The following is a 16,159-nucleotide window of genomic DNA, read 5'->3' as shown; positions in this document are numbered from 1 at the left end:
TCAGGAACACATCACCAGCTGCTGTTTCCCCAGAACCCAGGAACTAAATATGGACTCCCTGAATGAGAATGAGAGTTTGGCAATTAACTTTAACAGGATGAGGCCTTTCTTTCCACATTGGTGGGAAAAACTGTGTGTCTTCCACAAATTCTTATATTTTGTATTAGTAATGGAGCCACTTGCAGAGAGCTGTAAGTATTCTACAGTTGTAAAAATTTGATCATTTTTATCATGGGTTCTAAAAACATTTTGGTGTCTAATTTTAAATACTTAAATTTGAAAAATGTTGGCTGTCATATGTTTGCTTCAGTTGTGGAAACAAATTCATTAACATTTGCCAAGTGCTTTTACTGAATGTTTGACTGTCCGTAGTGCAAAAATAAAAAACTTTATTATCCATGCATATATCTTCACAGTATGTGCATCCATCACTGGTTCAGCTTTATTTCGTGTCCAGGTACTGCAGAAAATACACTGTGGCACTATTACTAAGTAATACCAGTGGCTTTTCTTCTGCTAGCCATACTGAAGCTCCAAAACAAAAATCAGCAGTTTCACTGTTGTTCATGAGAGCCAGCTGACCTTGCCACATGGCTTAAATCTCAGAGTGCTTTTCTGGAATATATAGCTTCCTAATTGTATTCTCCCTCCCTCCCTCCCTCAGAATTTCTTATTGGATCTTAGATCTAACTTGATTTCTTGTAATCTTAAATACTCAATTCCTCCACACCATGCTTGGAAAGCCTGTGTGTTGCAAGGCATCTACACATTTGAAGTGAAATTCGATAGGAGATCCACTTCATGAGCTTTTAGCAGAATTTTTCTCTGTGTGTGGCAATGACAAGGATTAAATCAGTCTAGAACATGTCCAGCTAGAAAAATATTGAAGCAGCAACTAAACTGCTTCCATTTTCTACTAAAATAGACATGCTAGGCAATAAATATATAGCAAAGATGAACACTCCAAAAGGATTCACAAGTAAATGTCTCATCTTTATCATCCTTCTTTCCCCCACATTAAACACATACTAAACAGTAGAACTACCACCCTGAATTACCTGCAATATGAAGAAATTACTAACACTCCAGAATTGGTATTCTGCTGTAAGAAAGACAATTATTTTCACTTTTAAAAGTTAAGATTTTAAGAATGTGACTTTTCATATTTAAGCATGGAAGATTTCCAGACGCATGCAGGACCTTTAGAGGAAATGACTGACACTGAAACCACCAAGCAGTTCTTCAGAAGATACTCAGCTAATGAAGTACTCCAATCAGACAGCAGATATCTTAGTCTGCTCATTTATGTTTGAGACACAAAAAAAAAAAAATCATTCTGATACTACCTTGTGGGAAACTCTAATGCTGTAACGACTAACCTGCGTTCAGCTGTACTCTTGATTCATTTTCAGAATAACAAAACAAAACCAAGAAATTAAAAATATATTAAAACTGAGTGGCCAAAATATAAAAGCCACTAGCCACCCTTTCCCGATGTTTTGGTTTTTGTTGACATATTTTTATGACAGGCAATTGTACTTTAGGTATAAATTAATTCTATCATCCTTCTTTTCTTTTTTTCTTTTGCCAGGTAATGAAATTTGTAACTCTTCCACAAGTGAGCAGTATGTCTTAAAAACCTTACAGTACTTGATAATAAAAATGGTGAAAATCTGCTGCTTCAGTTTAGCATTAAAAATAATGTCCCAGAAGAATTTTTAAAGAGTTGTTGTGAGACATTTTTGTAATCTCTTTGTCCTGTATCTACTTCTTAGAATAAAGGAAGTTTAAACTTAGGAAATGCTTGCAAACAAAAATAGGAAGGGACTGTAACTTCTCTAACCAAAAGTGTCCACAAGACAGTTAGACAGTACTTCATGCTCTCTCTGAAAGAAATTGTGTGAAAACAAAAATGCATTTCCACTCTGATGGTCCATTTTCAGACATTTTAAAGCAAGATGGGGATTCATCTTGTTCACTCACTGTATGGTCTATTTCACTGGTTCCTTTCATTATGAAACATGAAATTCTCATATTTTCAATAAGCTCCTGGTGTGCCAACCATCACAGAACAATCCTCAAAGAGATTCTGCAGTAGTTTCATCACATTTTTTAGCTCACTGCCCATGTTCAGGCTTCCATGCGTAACCAAGCAGCCCCTATCTAGCATCTGATCAGGAACTGCACAGGCAGGACCAGGCACCCCAAACACCACACTCGACCCCATGCTTTCCTTTCACAAAGGAGAATCTAAAACTCTGTAAGTGACCTGGTATATGAATTACTCCAGTCCCACTCTCAGTACAACAAACTACAGAATTCAATTATTAATAGAAGACATATATTTGACTCCAGGAATGGAGATGATGAGAAATCCACATTTTCCATTAGTCAGCTGCTCTTTGGTGGGAAGGGGTGGGATGGAGCAATGGTTCCAGATGCTGCACTGTCCTCGTAACAAGGAGCTCACATGTGTACGAAACAGAAAATTTGTGTCTAAGCTCTACTTCAGAACAGAAGAAGAAATCACAAAACAAGGTGAAAATATATCTATGGCTTTACTGAATTCTCTTCTGAATACAACATGTCCATTCTATAAGATAAAGCAATAAGGTCCAGAGTTTTTTGTATAAATATGTGCAAAATAATATTTTAAAGTTTTTAAAAAATAAATTAGTGTTCTGTTTTCTTTTTGTTGTCCTTCCTTAACTTTTTGCTCTTTCCAACTTGTCTAGATGATTCTTCCTGAAATGAGAAAAATGCATTGCAAAATTTAAAAAATATTAATGTAAACCACAAGTATTCTCCCAAGTTTACCCATGAGAATTATTTTTAATATAAACAGTATCCACAGTTTACAGAGATTTATGAAAATTTGGACATGTTTATCCATTCACACAGGTTGCATTACTTTTCTTCTGGCTTCATCTAACAGTGGGAAGCCCCACAAGTTCACATGCAAATGCCTCCATTCTGGAGGGACGAGACATACCGTTGATGGTACATAGTCGTGCTCTACAAGTACATTTCTTGCACAGTTGTTTATATGCTTGAAACGATCTGGTCCCAGGAGAATACCTCCATACCAGCGGGACACCACAACCAACACATTGTGCACGTTCAAAATCTGTGAATAATAGAAAGCAATAAAAGTCATTATCTTTTAATTGATCCTGGTTTACTGCTGACACCAATTTGAAACACAGAAAAGGTCTACTATCTTTTATTTTAAAAATTACGGAGTTACAGTTCTTATGCTGTGGTATGATCAATTACTACTCTGTCACTAAGCTGATTGTCTATACACATTTTTGAAGCGGTGGTGAATGAGGCTAATAATAGCCAGGCCACAGGCATTATACATATGAATATATAAAATGCCTCAACCTAGTGCTGTTAATATCTGCATGTTAGCAACCATTAATCATCTCTGTTGAGGAGAAAAAACCAGATATCTGACTAATTAGAACAATACTTTCAGAAGAGTCAATCATTGTTTGTGAAAACAGAAATATTCTTACAATTTTAAAATGGAAAGGACTAGGGCCCTGTTCTGTGACAGGAATTTTCTACTCTACATTTATGTATTTGCCATAAAGTATACGTATAACAACTCCTGGCAGTAAACAGTAAAACAAAAAAATTTTGGATTAGCAAGATGGTGCTAATCCAAAATGCAGTTTCTTGTAACCAGAAAGTGCTATTTTGAAATGCTGGTCTGATGTGAAACAAGATTCCTTTCTATTAAAAAAAAAACCCTCCCAAAACAACAACAAAAAACCCTATAAATTCAGCAACAATGAATGTTTTAAATTACCTAATTTTCATACCCATATGTCATAAGAGCTCAAAACAAAAAAAACTACAAGATCTATGAACATCCAGAAATCAGCCCATAAACTACTCTAATCTTCTCCTACAGCTGAAAATTGAACTTTTCTTATCCTTATCTTACTATTCTTCCAGAATGGAAGTACTTCCAGTAACAGGATTACAGATGGAGAATGATGATCCCCGTAATTTATACCCGCTCACATTTGAATGTGACATTCATGTCATGTTTTAAAAGGGATTTTTATGGAATATTAAGTGCCTAGACAACTTTCAAAAGTGTGCACTAGCATGCTGAGAAAAAGCTGATAATCTCAGAACAAATTGAGGCACAGTAACTGCCAAATTGTATCTTTAAATTATTTTCATAACAATAATGTCTTCACACTTAGCATATATACTTGCATATATTACATAACCTAAGTTTGTTTATTTATTTAAACTTCCCAAGTCTGGTTTGAGTTGTTTTAGAAGTCTGAAAAAGTTCAAAATTAAAAATGTCAAAATGTTTCCCTCAACTATATTTTTTTTCAGAAAGAAAAAGGAAACATGGGTGGGGGAAGAAAAGTTTCCAGGAATAAGAGTGAAACACATTAAGCAAAAGAATATTCAAGCAAGAGAAGGACAAGAAAATAAAACTCCTGTTGTGAAGGGAAGATCAATCTAAAATAAAAATAAATATTTTGTCTGCTCAGACAGCGAAGTGACTTGAGGCACAGCATTAAGATGCACACAGCTGTCTCGTGTAGTTGTGCTACTTTAATTATGGTTTTACTAGGGCTTGCATCATGAACCAAAATTTATCAATCTCAACTCACATTTAGTAGCACCTTTGCCAAATCTTATTTCAATGCTTGAAGAACTAAAATATATGTATTTCAGTATGAGGGCTATGGACCCAGAAGAGAAAACAGCACAACAAAACAGACTAAATTATCAAAACAAATTAGCTCCTTCATTCCTTTTATATTTGAAGTTCAACTCTGCCAGTTCACATATTGGTGTCTCTTTTATTATGCCTACTCAAGGAAACCACATGAAAGGCTGAGCACAGGTCAGCAGTTATATTGTGATAGTCAGCTTCTCTCCCAGTACTTATTTTTTGTGTACACCACACAGGAAGCACAGCATTTAAAACTTAGCTATCTTTTAACCCATTCAAACTATTACTGCCACCTATGAAAAATCACTTGTTTCTATGATCTGAGACTTGAAAGTGCTACAGTCTGTGTTTCTCCTTTCACCCTGAGAAAGCAATCATCTCGCTGGCTGCTAGCAGAGCAAAAATCAAAAGAGGCTTCTACAAGCTTATTTACATTGTATTGATTTTTAAAATCTATATAAATTCAAGATTTCCAAAAGCCAGAGATTAATTTCTACAACCTGCATAAGATGGAGAAGACGTCCACCTGCTGCTGTCTCTCCATCATCTTCACAATCCTGTAGGAACGTCTGCTTATCTTCACAGTATATTCTATAAAAGAAAAAAAAAAGATTTAAAAATCAGCTTATTAATTTTCAACCAATATTTCTACATTATTAATAAATCTCATATCTTTCATACATGTGTGCATCAATTCTAATCATCTCTTACACGTATTTACATGAAAACAGGATGAGGCACAGGGTAAACCACAAGTGTTTATCTGTACAGTAGAACAAGTTTTGAGAAGCTTTTACAAAGACTTCAGCTACTTCTGGTAAACTCCAGTCATTACCAGTCTAAAGTCCCTAAACAGAAAAATACCCAGGTTTTTAGCCTAATAATTCCATCTAGCTGAAACCAACTCTACCAGATACAGATTCAAATAACGGTATACCCCTAGAAGAAAAACTTGGACAAAAATGTTATTAATAATTAATTATGTCTGTATTTCAGCAACAACATGAAACTATAACTGAAATTTTCCCTTGGATTCTCCATGTCATCTCCCTCCTCACAGGGGACACTGCAGTAAATACACTGGGTGCATTGTTTCATAAAGAAGACAGCTGCCCAGGCCTAATTTTCCAGAAGTAATGCTCAGAGGTCTACTGACCAATAAGTTGGTTTGTTACAAACTTACTTCCTAACTTCTGAACTTAGTTACAGCTGACACAATGAGAAAGAGGCTTCTAGTACTAGATGACAAAGAGGAAGCAGTATGTGCCTGTTCTTTTTTTTCTTTTGTTTTTTTTTTTTTGGATTTTTTGGGTTTTTTTTTTTTTGTTTGTTTGGTTGGTTGGTTGGTTGGGGTTTTTTTTTTTTTGGTTTTTTTGTTGGTTTTTTTGTTGGTTTTTTTTTTTGGTTTTTTTTTTTTTGTTTGTTTTTTGGGGGTTTTTTATTTAAGTGGATTTGGGTAATATGAGTGAAGGAAGCCAGATCATCATCTGTGAGAACAGACAGAAACGCCCTCTTTACAGAAACTTTTTACTTAGGTAGAAGCTTTCACCTTTTGGTAAAATAAGCTTTCACTTGCTCTCATTTCATGTTTCCTTAGGATCACAGCAGGATAGGCATGAATGAATAAGCATTGGTGCATGTTTTTTTAGATGACTGGTTCCTACAGTTCCTCCCTTTTATTGTCTCTTACATTCTTCAGAAAACCTATACTGGTTGGAAAAACCTACATTGGACTGAGACCAATTCATTTCACATAAGCTATGTTCAAAAAAGTTGCCAGAGGCAGGTGACTGCCAAACTCATTTTTACCTGTTTCTCATAATCCCTGAAGTTTCTTGTATTTCAGCTGAAACTTCATATGCCAGATGTCTGCATCAGGCTTCCTGATTCGACTCTTATTTCAACTGAACATTTCAGCTATTTCTAAATATAAGGTTGGGGGGGAAAAAGAAGTTACTTCACCCAAATAAAAAGACATTTAGTTCAGAATGATGTAGCATTTCCATGCTCAGACATACTGCAAAAGTATACCAACACATGTTCAAATCCACCTTTTTCTATTCCTAATGCTGCTTCACTATCTTATTTCCTACTGTATGTTCTACTTTCTTGACCTGAAATTCAAAATAACACCTGCAACACCAACCATACAAATAAGAAACCTACTCCCTAAAGCAAGAAATTTCTTTTAATAGCAAGGAATTTAATAGGAAGGAATTTCTTTGTCATGTCCTGCACTCATTTGTGAAAGAACACTAAAACGAAAAACGAAAAATCACGATTTGTATCTCACCTGTATGCATATATGTTGTGGGTAGCACTTGCAATTTTCTTGTTCTCATATAGTTTTTCAAGAACTCTTTTAACCTATAAAAAACAACAGAAAAAAACTTCCTTTTATAACACGGCTTTCATACATCCCTCTCAAAATCACTGTTAAACAAACATCTCTCTAATACTACAATGAAATGATTTTATGCTTTGACATAAAATGTTTGGTAACTCAAGAAGCAGCTTCTCAGTATTCTCATACTTGTTTTAAACAATTTTCCTGGGATACTGAAAACAGCTTGTCCCTTGAATTTCTACACTGTGTACATTCATATTATTGCTCAAGATGTAGAAGTGTCAAATTGCTTTATTAAACAAGAGACATAAGATCCAGAAAATATTTTTTGTCAGTATTCAGTATCAACTGCACCTGCTTACTTTTTTTAACAATAAAGTTAAGCTGGAAAAGAACACAACATACATATTTCCACTACACAATTTCCACTGCTTTTACTTATTTCACAAAAATATGATGTGTAGATACTACATTTCAAGTTTTCCCTTTTCCTTCAAACATGCCTTTTTTTTTCAGTTTCCACTTCACACAAAGAAAGTAAAAACAAAAAACATCCTATTAGGAGCCTGAAAGTGTCAGTATTTCCCAGAAAACAGATATTCCCATCATGTCTATGATCTCTTTGCTCTTAAGAAGTACCAAATTCAAAACATTTACCAATATCAGCTCATCATATGTTACTAAGTAAACAAGCTGGGAATTGTTCAACCCTTTCCAATAGTCTAGCAAAAAGAAGAGCTTTTGATAAAGACATCATTTTAGAACATAACACAAAACATTACTGAAGTTGAGAAAGCTTGGGAAAACATGCCTGGCAAGTAAATTGCCTTCCATTCAAAAACAAATGTCTCAGAGGAGTAATCAACAGATATATTTAATATCTGCCCTAGCTATACTGTGCTATTTCCAATTCTTCTTGAAGAAATTCAGCTGACAAAAATCACCTCAAATAAAAGATATCTCAATGAAAAAAATCCTATTGTTAATGAAGAATATTGCTTCAGACATTTATCTTCCCCTTACTTTAAACACTGAAGGAAGACAACTTGTATTACTCCATACACTTTCATAAACATGGAGAGTATGTTAAAACAATACATTTCAATCCAGGCACTTAAAAATACTCTCATCCTTTTATCATGATTTGTGAGTAAGATTGTTCTACATACACAAAACCCCACACGAATGTACAGAGTATGTGAACTTGAAAGGTCAAAGTGCTCCAGAAGGGATGCTGGGATTTAGAGACTAATTCTTATGTCCATATTAGGCAAATTATTGAGGGGGAAGAAAAAAACAAAACAAAACACAGATGGCTTCAAACATTACAGCTTTTGTATAGAGAAATCAGCCTAAAAACATTGTCAACCTGTCACTGTTTTTATTCATAGTCACTGAGTATGTAGCTGACCTAGCTTACATGGAACTTCAAGAAGCACTTGACAATACCCCTCACCAAAAATTATTTTAAAAAACCCTAAAATTGCATAAAAAGAAAGAGGAAAAATCCTCTCAAGGTTTAACTCTGAGTTAATAAAAGAAAAGAACAGTAGGTTCCCCACTAAAAAGGGATGATCAAAGAAGGCTGATGGTAACAGATGGAAAGTAATGTATAAAAGAAGCTCCAAACCCCTCTCAATTAGGTCATGATAAAGATTTACTTATGCACAACCCAAGTGTGTTCTTCAACAGAATTCCTTTCTGAAGAAGGGAAGATGTATATAAATCCATTTTATGTGTTAGCATTTCCAGCTAACACATGATAGATTTGGTAACTTACAAACATCTTATGATAAACTTGCCAACATCCAGAAGTCAAATTACAGTGTTCTTATTCTCATCCAACTAATGCACATAGTGGTGAAGAATAGTAGGAAGAGAAGTAAAAGCAAAAGGGAGAAACCAATAACTACTCAGACAGTACTAGCACGGAAAGATGCACAGACAGACCAACGTATTTGGCAAATCCCAAATATTCCAGTAATACTTTGCCAAGCTCAAAGTACAGGCAAAAAGAGAAGAACCGATCTCTACTAACTTGTCTGGTTGTCACCACCGGAGCCAAATGTGCCTGGAAAGTGCTCCTTCGATCTGTGATTGGGTTTCCATGATGTATGGGGGGCAGTTCTTCATCTATGGGTCACAAACAAGGGAGTGTTTCTTTTCTTTGAAGAGGACAGAAACAATGCATGGGGCTACAAAATTAAAGAATGTCTCAACTTTAAGAAAAGGGACTTATTAAAGTGAAGTACAGAAAATAATGTACAAACCCACCAAAAATATATTGCATTTTTTAATGACTGTTATTAAATGTTATTGTAATTCTATTGTCACTAATTTTATTCTAAAGCTGAGTAGAAAACCAGAATCTTCAGGTCTCGTTTAAATTATTTCAACAGAATTAACAAGAGTGTATTTTTTACCTTCGTGACTTTCAGATGTCATGTAATTTAACATTTTAGTTTGATCTTCCTGAGTGGGCTGATAGTCCAGGAGAAAATCATCTCCATCATCTTCATCAACTTCTTCAGTGGTTTTCTTAATATCTGGTTCTATTAAGATACAAGTAGTAGAATTTATTACACATTTTTTGCAAGACAAGCAAAACAAAATTTCAAACTCTTCTTCTCAAAAGTCTCTGTCTTCTTAGTTCAAAACAGCTTGACACGAAAAACTATTAAATGCAGAACAGCAGCATTAATTACAACAAAACCCAAAAGTACTCACCCCAGTATTAAGTTTAATATTCCTAGGAATTAAAAATAAAATACTCATACTATGGGATCCTTCCATAAGACCTTGCGTTTCAATACTAAGTAACAGTATTTCTAAGAAAAAAAGAGCAATAATGTTTACTATTTCCATTAAACATTCAAAATGCTACCTTTAATCTGAATTTAGGGATCAGATTAAGCTGATGTTTCACAAGAACTCCAGCCATTTACCAGTCATTTGGGGCAAAATGCTGTTTTGAGAGCTGTTGTTCAGTGCTACTTCATGAGGGTGTAAAATCATTAGATAAAAAATTATTAGATTTGAAACATCTCTCTCAACATGCTTCAAGTATTCTGGGATTTCAAATATCCTGTTTTCCTTCATTCACAGAACGTCCAAAAAATAATAGTCACTAACAGAGGAGGAAATATACAGGGTTCTGACATCTGGATTTAGAGCCAAATTAATATACCACAGTTTCACATTTTCAGAGGGCCTATGATGTGCTTATGATGCATAGGTTTTATAATATATGTATTTTCCATAAAAAAAAACAGAGGTATAATAAAGCATGTTCAAAAAGGGAAGCCGTAAGGTTTTGGTCAAAATACCTAAACTTCCAATGTTACCAGTAAAATTTTCACTTTTCAGTGCCCACTCCTTTAATCACATCAGTGAAGAATGACTTCTCCAATGTCTGTGATGTAGCAACAAAATGCACGGTTTATCAACAGACTAACATTAGACCTTATCATGAAACCACACTGAAAATGAATTTTTTTTTTCTTCAGACTTTTATTTCTCACAGGACAAAGGTAACACCCCTGACAGAGAAAAGCAGTTCTGTTTCTTTTTGCCACTGTACATGCACACGTCACTCACACATTTCATGGCAGTTTAGCATGTTAATGCACAAAACCTCCCACCATTTTTTGAAACAACAACTGTCAATTTACACAAACTCTGTAAGAATAACAGCAGAAGAGTCACTGCAGCTTACTGATGATGTACTCCTCATCTCATTACAGTAAAATGAATGAAAGGACAGAAAAGTAAAAATGACAGAATATTTGGTCATTTGTCTGCAGAGTTCACTGAAGTTATCTTCTCTTGAATCTCATTCCTCCAACAGGGCACTCAACACCAGAAATTAATTACTGGTATGAATAATCCTTTGCAGAATGGAGGGCAATGCCTAATCTACCTGTGGGCAGCACTGTCCTTTCAAGCAAATAATTTCATTCCTGAGAGAACTGCAGATCTTGTTCCAGTTCAGGGGCCATCCCCACCTTCTTTTCCCTACTGCTTTTTAAAAAGGGACACTGCCACTGTAAAACACTAAGCCCTGACACAGGAGACTGTTTTTTGATATTTAGATCTAATTCAAAAGTGGGCCTAAACTAACTTGTACTAAAATCTTACTTCACAGTGGAAGAAGGAAAATAAAAGCCTCATGTATTTTCTGAAGTACCTGGATCTGAAGACTGTGCCTTTTCTACCAGAACTTCTCGAATCTTCTCCACCCATAAATACAGTATACTTTCACCAAGGTTCTGTCTGGAAGTAAAAGGTCATGGTAAATGAAGGATCACTTTTACAAATTTCACTTGGAAAGTACATCAAACAACATACAGATTTCAGACACACAGAAATTGAACATAAGCTAGTGAGATAAAGAGCTTAAGCAGGCTTGTGTAAAGTTCTGTCTCAGTAGCTCACTGGGTGAAAAACTTATCAGTGGACTGTGATAGTAGATCAGTGGAGCATTGGAATGAAACACTTCAATTTGAGTAATAGGCAGTGCTATAGGACAGGAGATAAAGATTTAGGCCTAGGAGGCTTCACTCAGGGGACACAGGTGTGTATTGAGGTACTGAAGGAGAATGGGAGTAATACATTTTATATACACATGTCAGGAGTTAATAAATGCTTCCTTTATGTGGACTCAAACAACTCAAAACACATTTCAAATGGTTAAAATGGTTATGAACTGTGCATATTTGTCTAAGAAACAAAACTGAAGATTTAGGACCATAGATATCTCATGGTTTCTCATTAATTTTACACTTACTGCCACCATCTGGGCACCAGTTAAGTAACAAAATTATGCATTTAAACTCTGTGTAATGTGTACAGCACTACAGCTGGAAATAATCAAATTTAAATAAGCATACATATTTCAAGAAAAATATTCAAGCAAAAATAAGGATTTTATGAACTTGTAGCTCTCACTTCAAAATCCAGACAGACTCCAGAACAATTCAACATCCTGATTTCACACAGCTTATAGTACCAATTCACTGCTTTAACATCTGAAGACTTTTTTTTAGTGATGGAGAGAGACTAGAAGAGGAATAAAATTTCCCTGTTTTACAAAAGTAAACAGAAATTTGTCCAACTATCACCCAATTACAGTTTCTGAATAGTTGTGAATTACTTTGTGTCTCCTAAAACAGACTTGTGATCTATACATATCCATTTTTTTTCCACAGCAATTGACAGTATAGTTCATGTTGGTTTACACTGCAGAACTACACAACTTAGATCCCTACGGACTAGAAACCTGGTCAAACACAATGTAAATGATACAGAGTATCTCTGTTCATCTGACAATCATTTAGACATTGAACAGATAAAAGGTTTTCACAAATACTGTGCACATCAGTGATTACTCCAGGTTTTCAAACTGATTAAAATGATCTAAAGTACATATATGGCCTAAAGTACAAACACTTTCACTTCCAGCTGAACAAACAGAAGTGAGAGCAGACCAGAGAGGACTCTGACCAGCAGCTGATAGAGAGAGAAGGGAGCTGAATCAGCACAGTTTGACAGCCTACAGGATTGCACAGGGGGAACAAAAAAGGAACCAGCAGCTCTACCTGTGGTAGAGACTCCATCAAATCCTTTGAATCTGGACAGCATTAAGGACAACCTCTGTCCTTTTTGCTCCACTGAACAACTGTGGTGAATATGATCGCACAGAACTTTTAACTTAAAATCCTTGTGCATTTTTAACACTTCAAATTAAATTTTACTTGCTTAAATGATCTGTTGCTTAATTAAGAAACCCAGTTAATAAAAATAAAAAACTCTTATGCAAGCTAAGTGGTCTCTTCCTTATGGCATTAAAAAACATTTCTTATGCAAGATGTTCAGATTTCACTGTGTGGGGCATGATTGTGCTTTCTTATGTTTTCATTTCATTTATTTTATATAATCTCTGGGATCTAAAAGAAATAAATAAACCATATAAAATTACTACATTTTCCACCCCCCCTTTCACAGCAATTCAGAATCATGCAATTTGAGTATTTCTAAATGCTGGTTATTCTCGTGCATCCATTGTGGCCTGTATTATGTGTCAGCTGCACACTGTGATAATAAACAGTCCACAATGTTCCAGATTCCAGTTAAGAGATTCTGCATGTGTTTATTTTAAAACCTAGGTATCCCTTAACTTTTAAGAAAAACTTGTATTCCACTTATGGTCTAAGACAACCAAATATTTTCACATTCTGTGTTTTAACATTCAAGTGCAGAACAGATAGAAATTGAAAATACATTGTCTCCTTTTACTATATTCCAGTCTCAAACTTACAAGTATATTTCTTCCAAGCTATTTGCTAGTTCTGTATAATCTTGTCCTCGAAGCCAAGGGGCACTAGAATGAATAGAAATGCAATGAAAATTGTGCTATATGCTGCTTCCAACATTTCCAAATAAATGTGATGAACACCTTGAAAATATAACTTTGCCAACCATCAAGATTCCAGTTGCAAACATCTTGGAAAAAGCAGAATAAAGAACAGAATATCCTTGCTGGAAACATCCCCCACTGCTGGTATACTTTAATTCAAGGAGTATTTTAATTAAACTTCCACTTACAGGTAAACAATTAACAGTGGCAATTTATCGAACACAAACGTTTGCAAGCAAACATCACCTACTTTAGTTGATAAATAGGTGGCTCTGCAGTTGGATATCCTGGTGGCAAAATCACCTGAAAGAAATTCAGGATATGTATTCATTGCACTACCTTCAGCTAGATGAGCTTTACTGAAGGACTCTGATGTCAAGCACCAGGACTACAATTAGTGTTATAAAAATGAAGAAAGCAGTTGGGTATGCTGTTACAGAATTACAAGAAACACTGAATATCTGCACTTAAAACTCCAATAGTGGTGATGCATACAGTTATATTTTATGGGGCAATTTATAAGGATGCAAAATAAAGTATAGAAAAAAACTGAAAGAAGCTGCACACATAGTTATTTGACTTAAAAAAGTGGTACCACATTTCCCTAAGTAGACACTTGCATGTTTCTTACACTAAGTAAACTTATTGCTTTCAGTTCTGAAGCATAAAGTAAGGACTTGGATCAAATAAGTTGATCCAAATTTCCTTTTGTCTCAACACTTTCCAGAAAGCAAATCTAGATGCACTTGCACTAGATTCACTGAGGCACAAAGTCCTCAGTGTAAAAGTATTTCAGAAATTAGTCTTTGGTGAAATACACCAAAATACACCTTTTTGTAGGAATAGGTGTGGAATTAGGATATGCCATTACTGAATATATCACATGCACACCAATGTGTTACACAAAGAATCACTGAAAAGTTTTAACACAGACTCCAATCCAAAAGCTTCTTAATCATCTGAGTAGATAATAAACCATATTTAAACCTGCATCAGTCTAACTGCAAAATTCGTGCTAAACTTCTTACCACCACTATACCTGCAAACAGAGGGTCCATTTTGGTTGATCCAGACAGTCACTAATCTTAATGCAATAGATTTTTTCATCTTCATCAACAACGCACCAATCATCACCATAGATCGATGAAAGGGCTTCAATTTCATCAATCTAAAAAAAACAAAAAAAGCCAAAAGTAAATATCCCCCCATAAAACCCAAACAACTTTGAGTGCCAATCATATTTTCATCTTTTTTAAGTCTTTCTCTTCTACAACTCATTGCCAGATGTGACAAGATTCACTTCACAGGAAGGCCCTAAGTATTGGGGATCCAGTCCCGATTCACAGGACTTCGGGTGCGCCAGGGGAGGTTTATGTTGGACATTTGGAGGAATTTCTTCACAGAAGGGGTGATTAGACATGAGAATGGGCTGCCCAGGGAGGTGGTGGAGTCGCTGTGCCCGGAGGTATTTAAGGAAATAATGGATGTGGCACCCAGTGCCCTGGTCTAGCTGACACGGCGGTGTTCGGTCACAGGTTGGACTCGATGACCTCAGGGGTATTTTCTAACAGAACTGACCCTGTGATTTTGTGAGTAACCTTTGCTCAGTTCTCTCACACACACAACAGCTTTTGAATGTCTCTGGATAATCCTGTCATCTCAGCAGCGACAAGGCGAGCAAGGTGACAGGGAGCAGGTGCCAACACGCTCCCTGCAGCTCCCAGTCGGGCGCTGCTCCTGGCTGGATGGGTCGGACCCCGGCAGGGGTAAGACCCCGAGGGTTCGGCACTAAGCTAGTCCTGAGGAGGAGCGGATACTCAGCAAATTCCCATAGAGAAAAACCAGGGAAGTGCCTTTTACCTAGAAAAGAAACACTGAAGTGTGGCGCTGCAGGCGCCACGGCGGGCACGGAGCCGCTCGGGGGCCGGGGCTCACCAGGAGCCCCCTGAAGGCACCGCTTTCCCCGCGGCCCCCTCCGCCGCTCACCTGCTGCTGGGCCCTTTCCGTGTCACTCGCCGCCATCGGAGCCGAGGGACGGAGCAGGAGGAAGGGAAGGGGAGGGAAGAAGGGAAGGAGAAGCAGGGAAAAGCCCCGGGTAGCCGCGCCGTGTGCGCAGCCGTGGCGGTGACGCTGCCGGCCCTTCCTTCCGCCGCAGGGACAGCGGGAGCGGGCGGGCCGTGCGCTCCTGCCTCGCGTTGCCGCGCATCCTTTATATCCGTCTTGGAACTTTCCCGTATTCCCTACATCCTGTTGTTAAACAAAAGTGTGTAAGCGGTTCTGTTTCACTGAGGATTTTACTGAAGCCGTTTCTACCTTGCGTTTATGGCACTCGGGATGGAACGATTGATATAACTACAACATTTTCTTTAAGAATTATTTAAGACTAACAGGTGTTTCAAGCAGTTTTCATTACACTTCTAGAAATCCATTTATTTTATTTAACCTCCGGAAGTTTAAGGCATCTCTTTTAGAGACGGCACTGATGAGTAAAGATCTCTTTGTGTGCAAAACATGGGTTTCACCGTTTTTGCAGTTTTTGTAATTTATGGTTTTTTCCAGTGTGATTTTTTTACACAGTTGGGAAGAATTCGAGGTAAACTTCGCTTTGTTTTTCTCGAAAGCTTGTAGAATTTGTACCCTTTCCGGAGAACGGGATGAGGGTTCAGAATGATTGTGACAATCA

General features: G+C 36.5%; 1 protein-coding gene across 1 annotated transcript; it reads right to left on the bottom strand.

Annotated features, from left to right (window-relative positions):
• Positions 1 to 2,541: 2,541 nt before the first annotated feature.
• IMPACT (impact RWD domain protein) lies at positions 2,542 to 15,565 on the bottom strand. Its single transcript, XM_058040500.1, has 11 exons — positions 15,463 to 15,565; positions 14,516 to 14,644; positions 13,727 to 13,779; positions 13,378 to 13,440; positions 11,248 to 11,333; positions 9,485 to 9,613; positions 9,100 to 9,194; positions 7,008 to 7,081; positions 5,215 to 5,305; positions 2,993 to 3,127; positions 2,542 to 2,745 (listed from the first exon to the last, which is right to left on the bottom strand). Exons 1-11 carry the CDS (start codon positions 15,496 to 15,498, stop codon positions 2,674 to 2,676), a joined length of 963 nt encoding a protein of 320 aa, XP_057896483.1. The 5' UTR covers positions 15,499 to 15,565; the 3' UTR covers positions 2,542 to 2,673.
• Between the last annotated feature and the right edge of the window lie 594 nt (positions 15,566 to 16,159).

Source organism: Melospiza georgiana, chromosome 1, assembly GCF_028018845.1.
Source record: "Melospiza georgiana isolate bMelGeo1 chromosome 1, bMelGeo1.pri, whole genome shotgun sequence".
NCBI lineage: Eukaryota > Metazoa > Chordata > Aves > Passeriformes > Passerellidae > Melospiza > Melospiza georgiana.
The sequence above is the reverse complement of the archived record's forward strand: the minus strand, read 5'-3'. Positions and strand labels throughout refer to the sequence as shown.

Bases quoted from the DNA above. Each gene is read 5' to 3' on its own strand.
- IMPACT (XM_058040500.1), bottom strand. From the start codon at position 15,498: ATGGCGGCGAGTGACACGGAAAGGGCCCAGCAGCAG. The intron at 13,441-13,726 runs GTAGGTGATGTT...TATTCATTCTAG, and splicing joins CCACCTATTTATCAACTAAA to TGCCCCTTGGCTTCGAGGAC. The intron at 11,334-13,377 runs GTAAGTTTGAGA...TTTTACTTCCAG, and splicing joins AGCTTGGAAGAAATATACTT to ACAGAACCTTGGTGAAAGTA.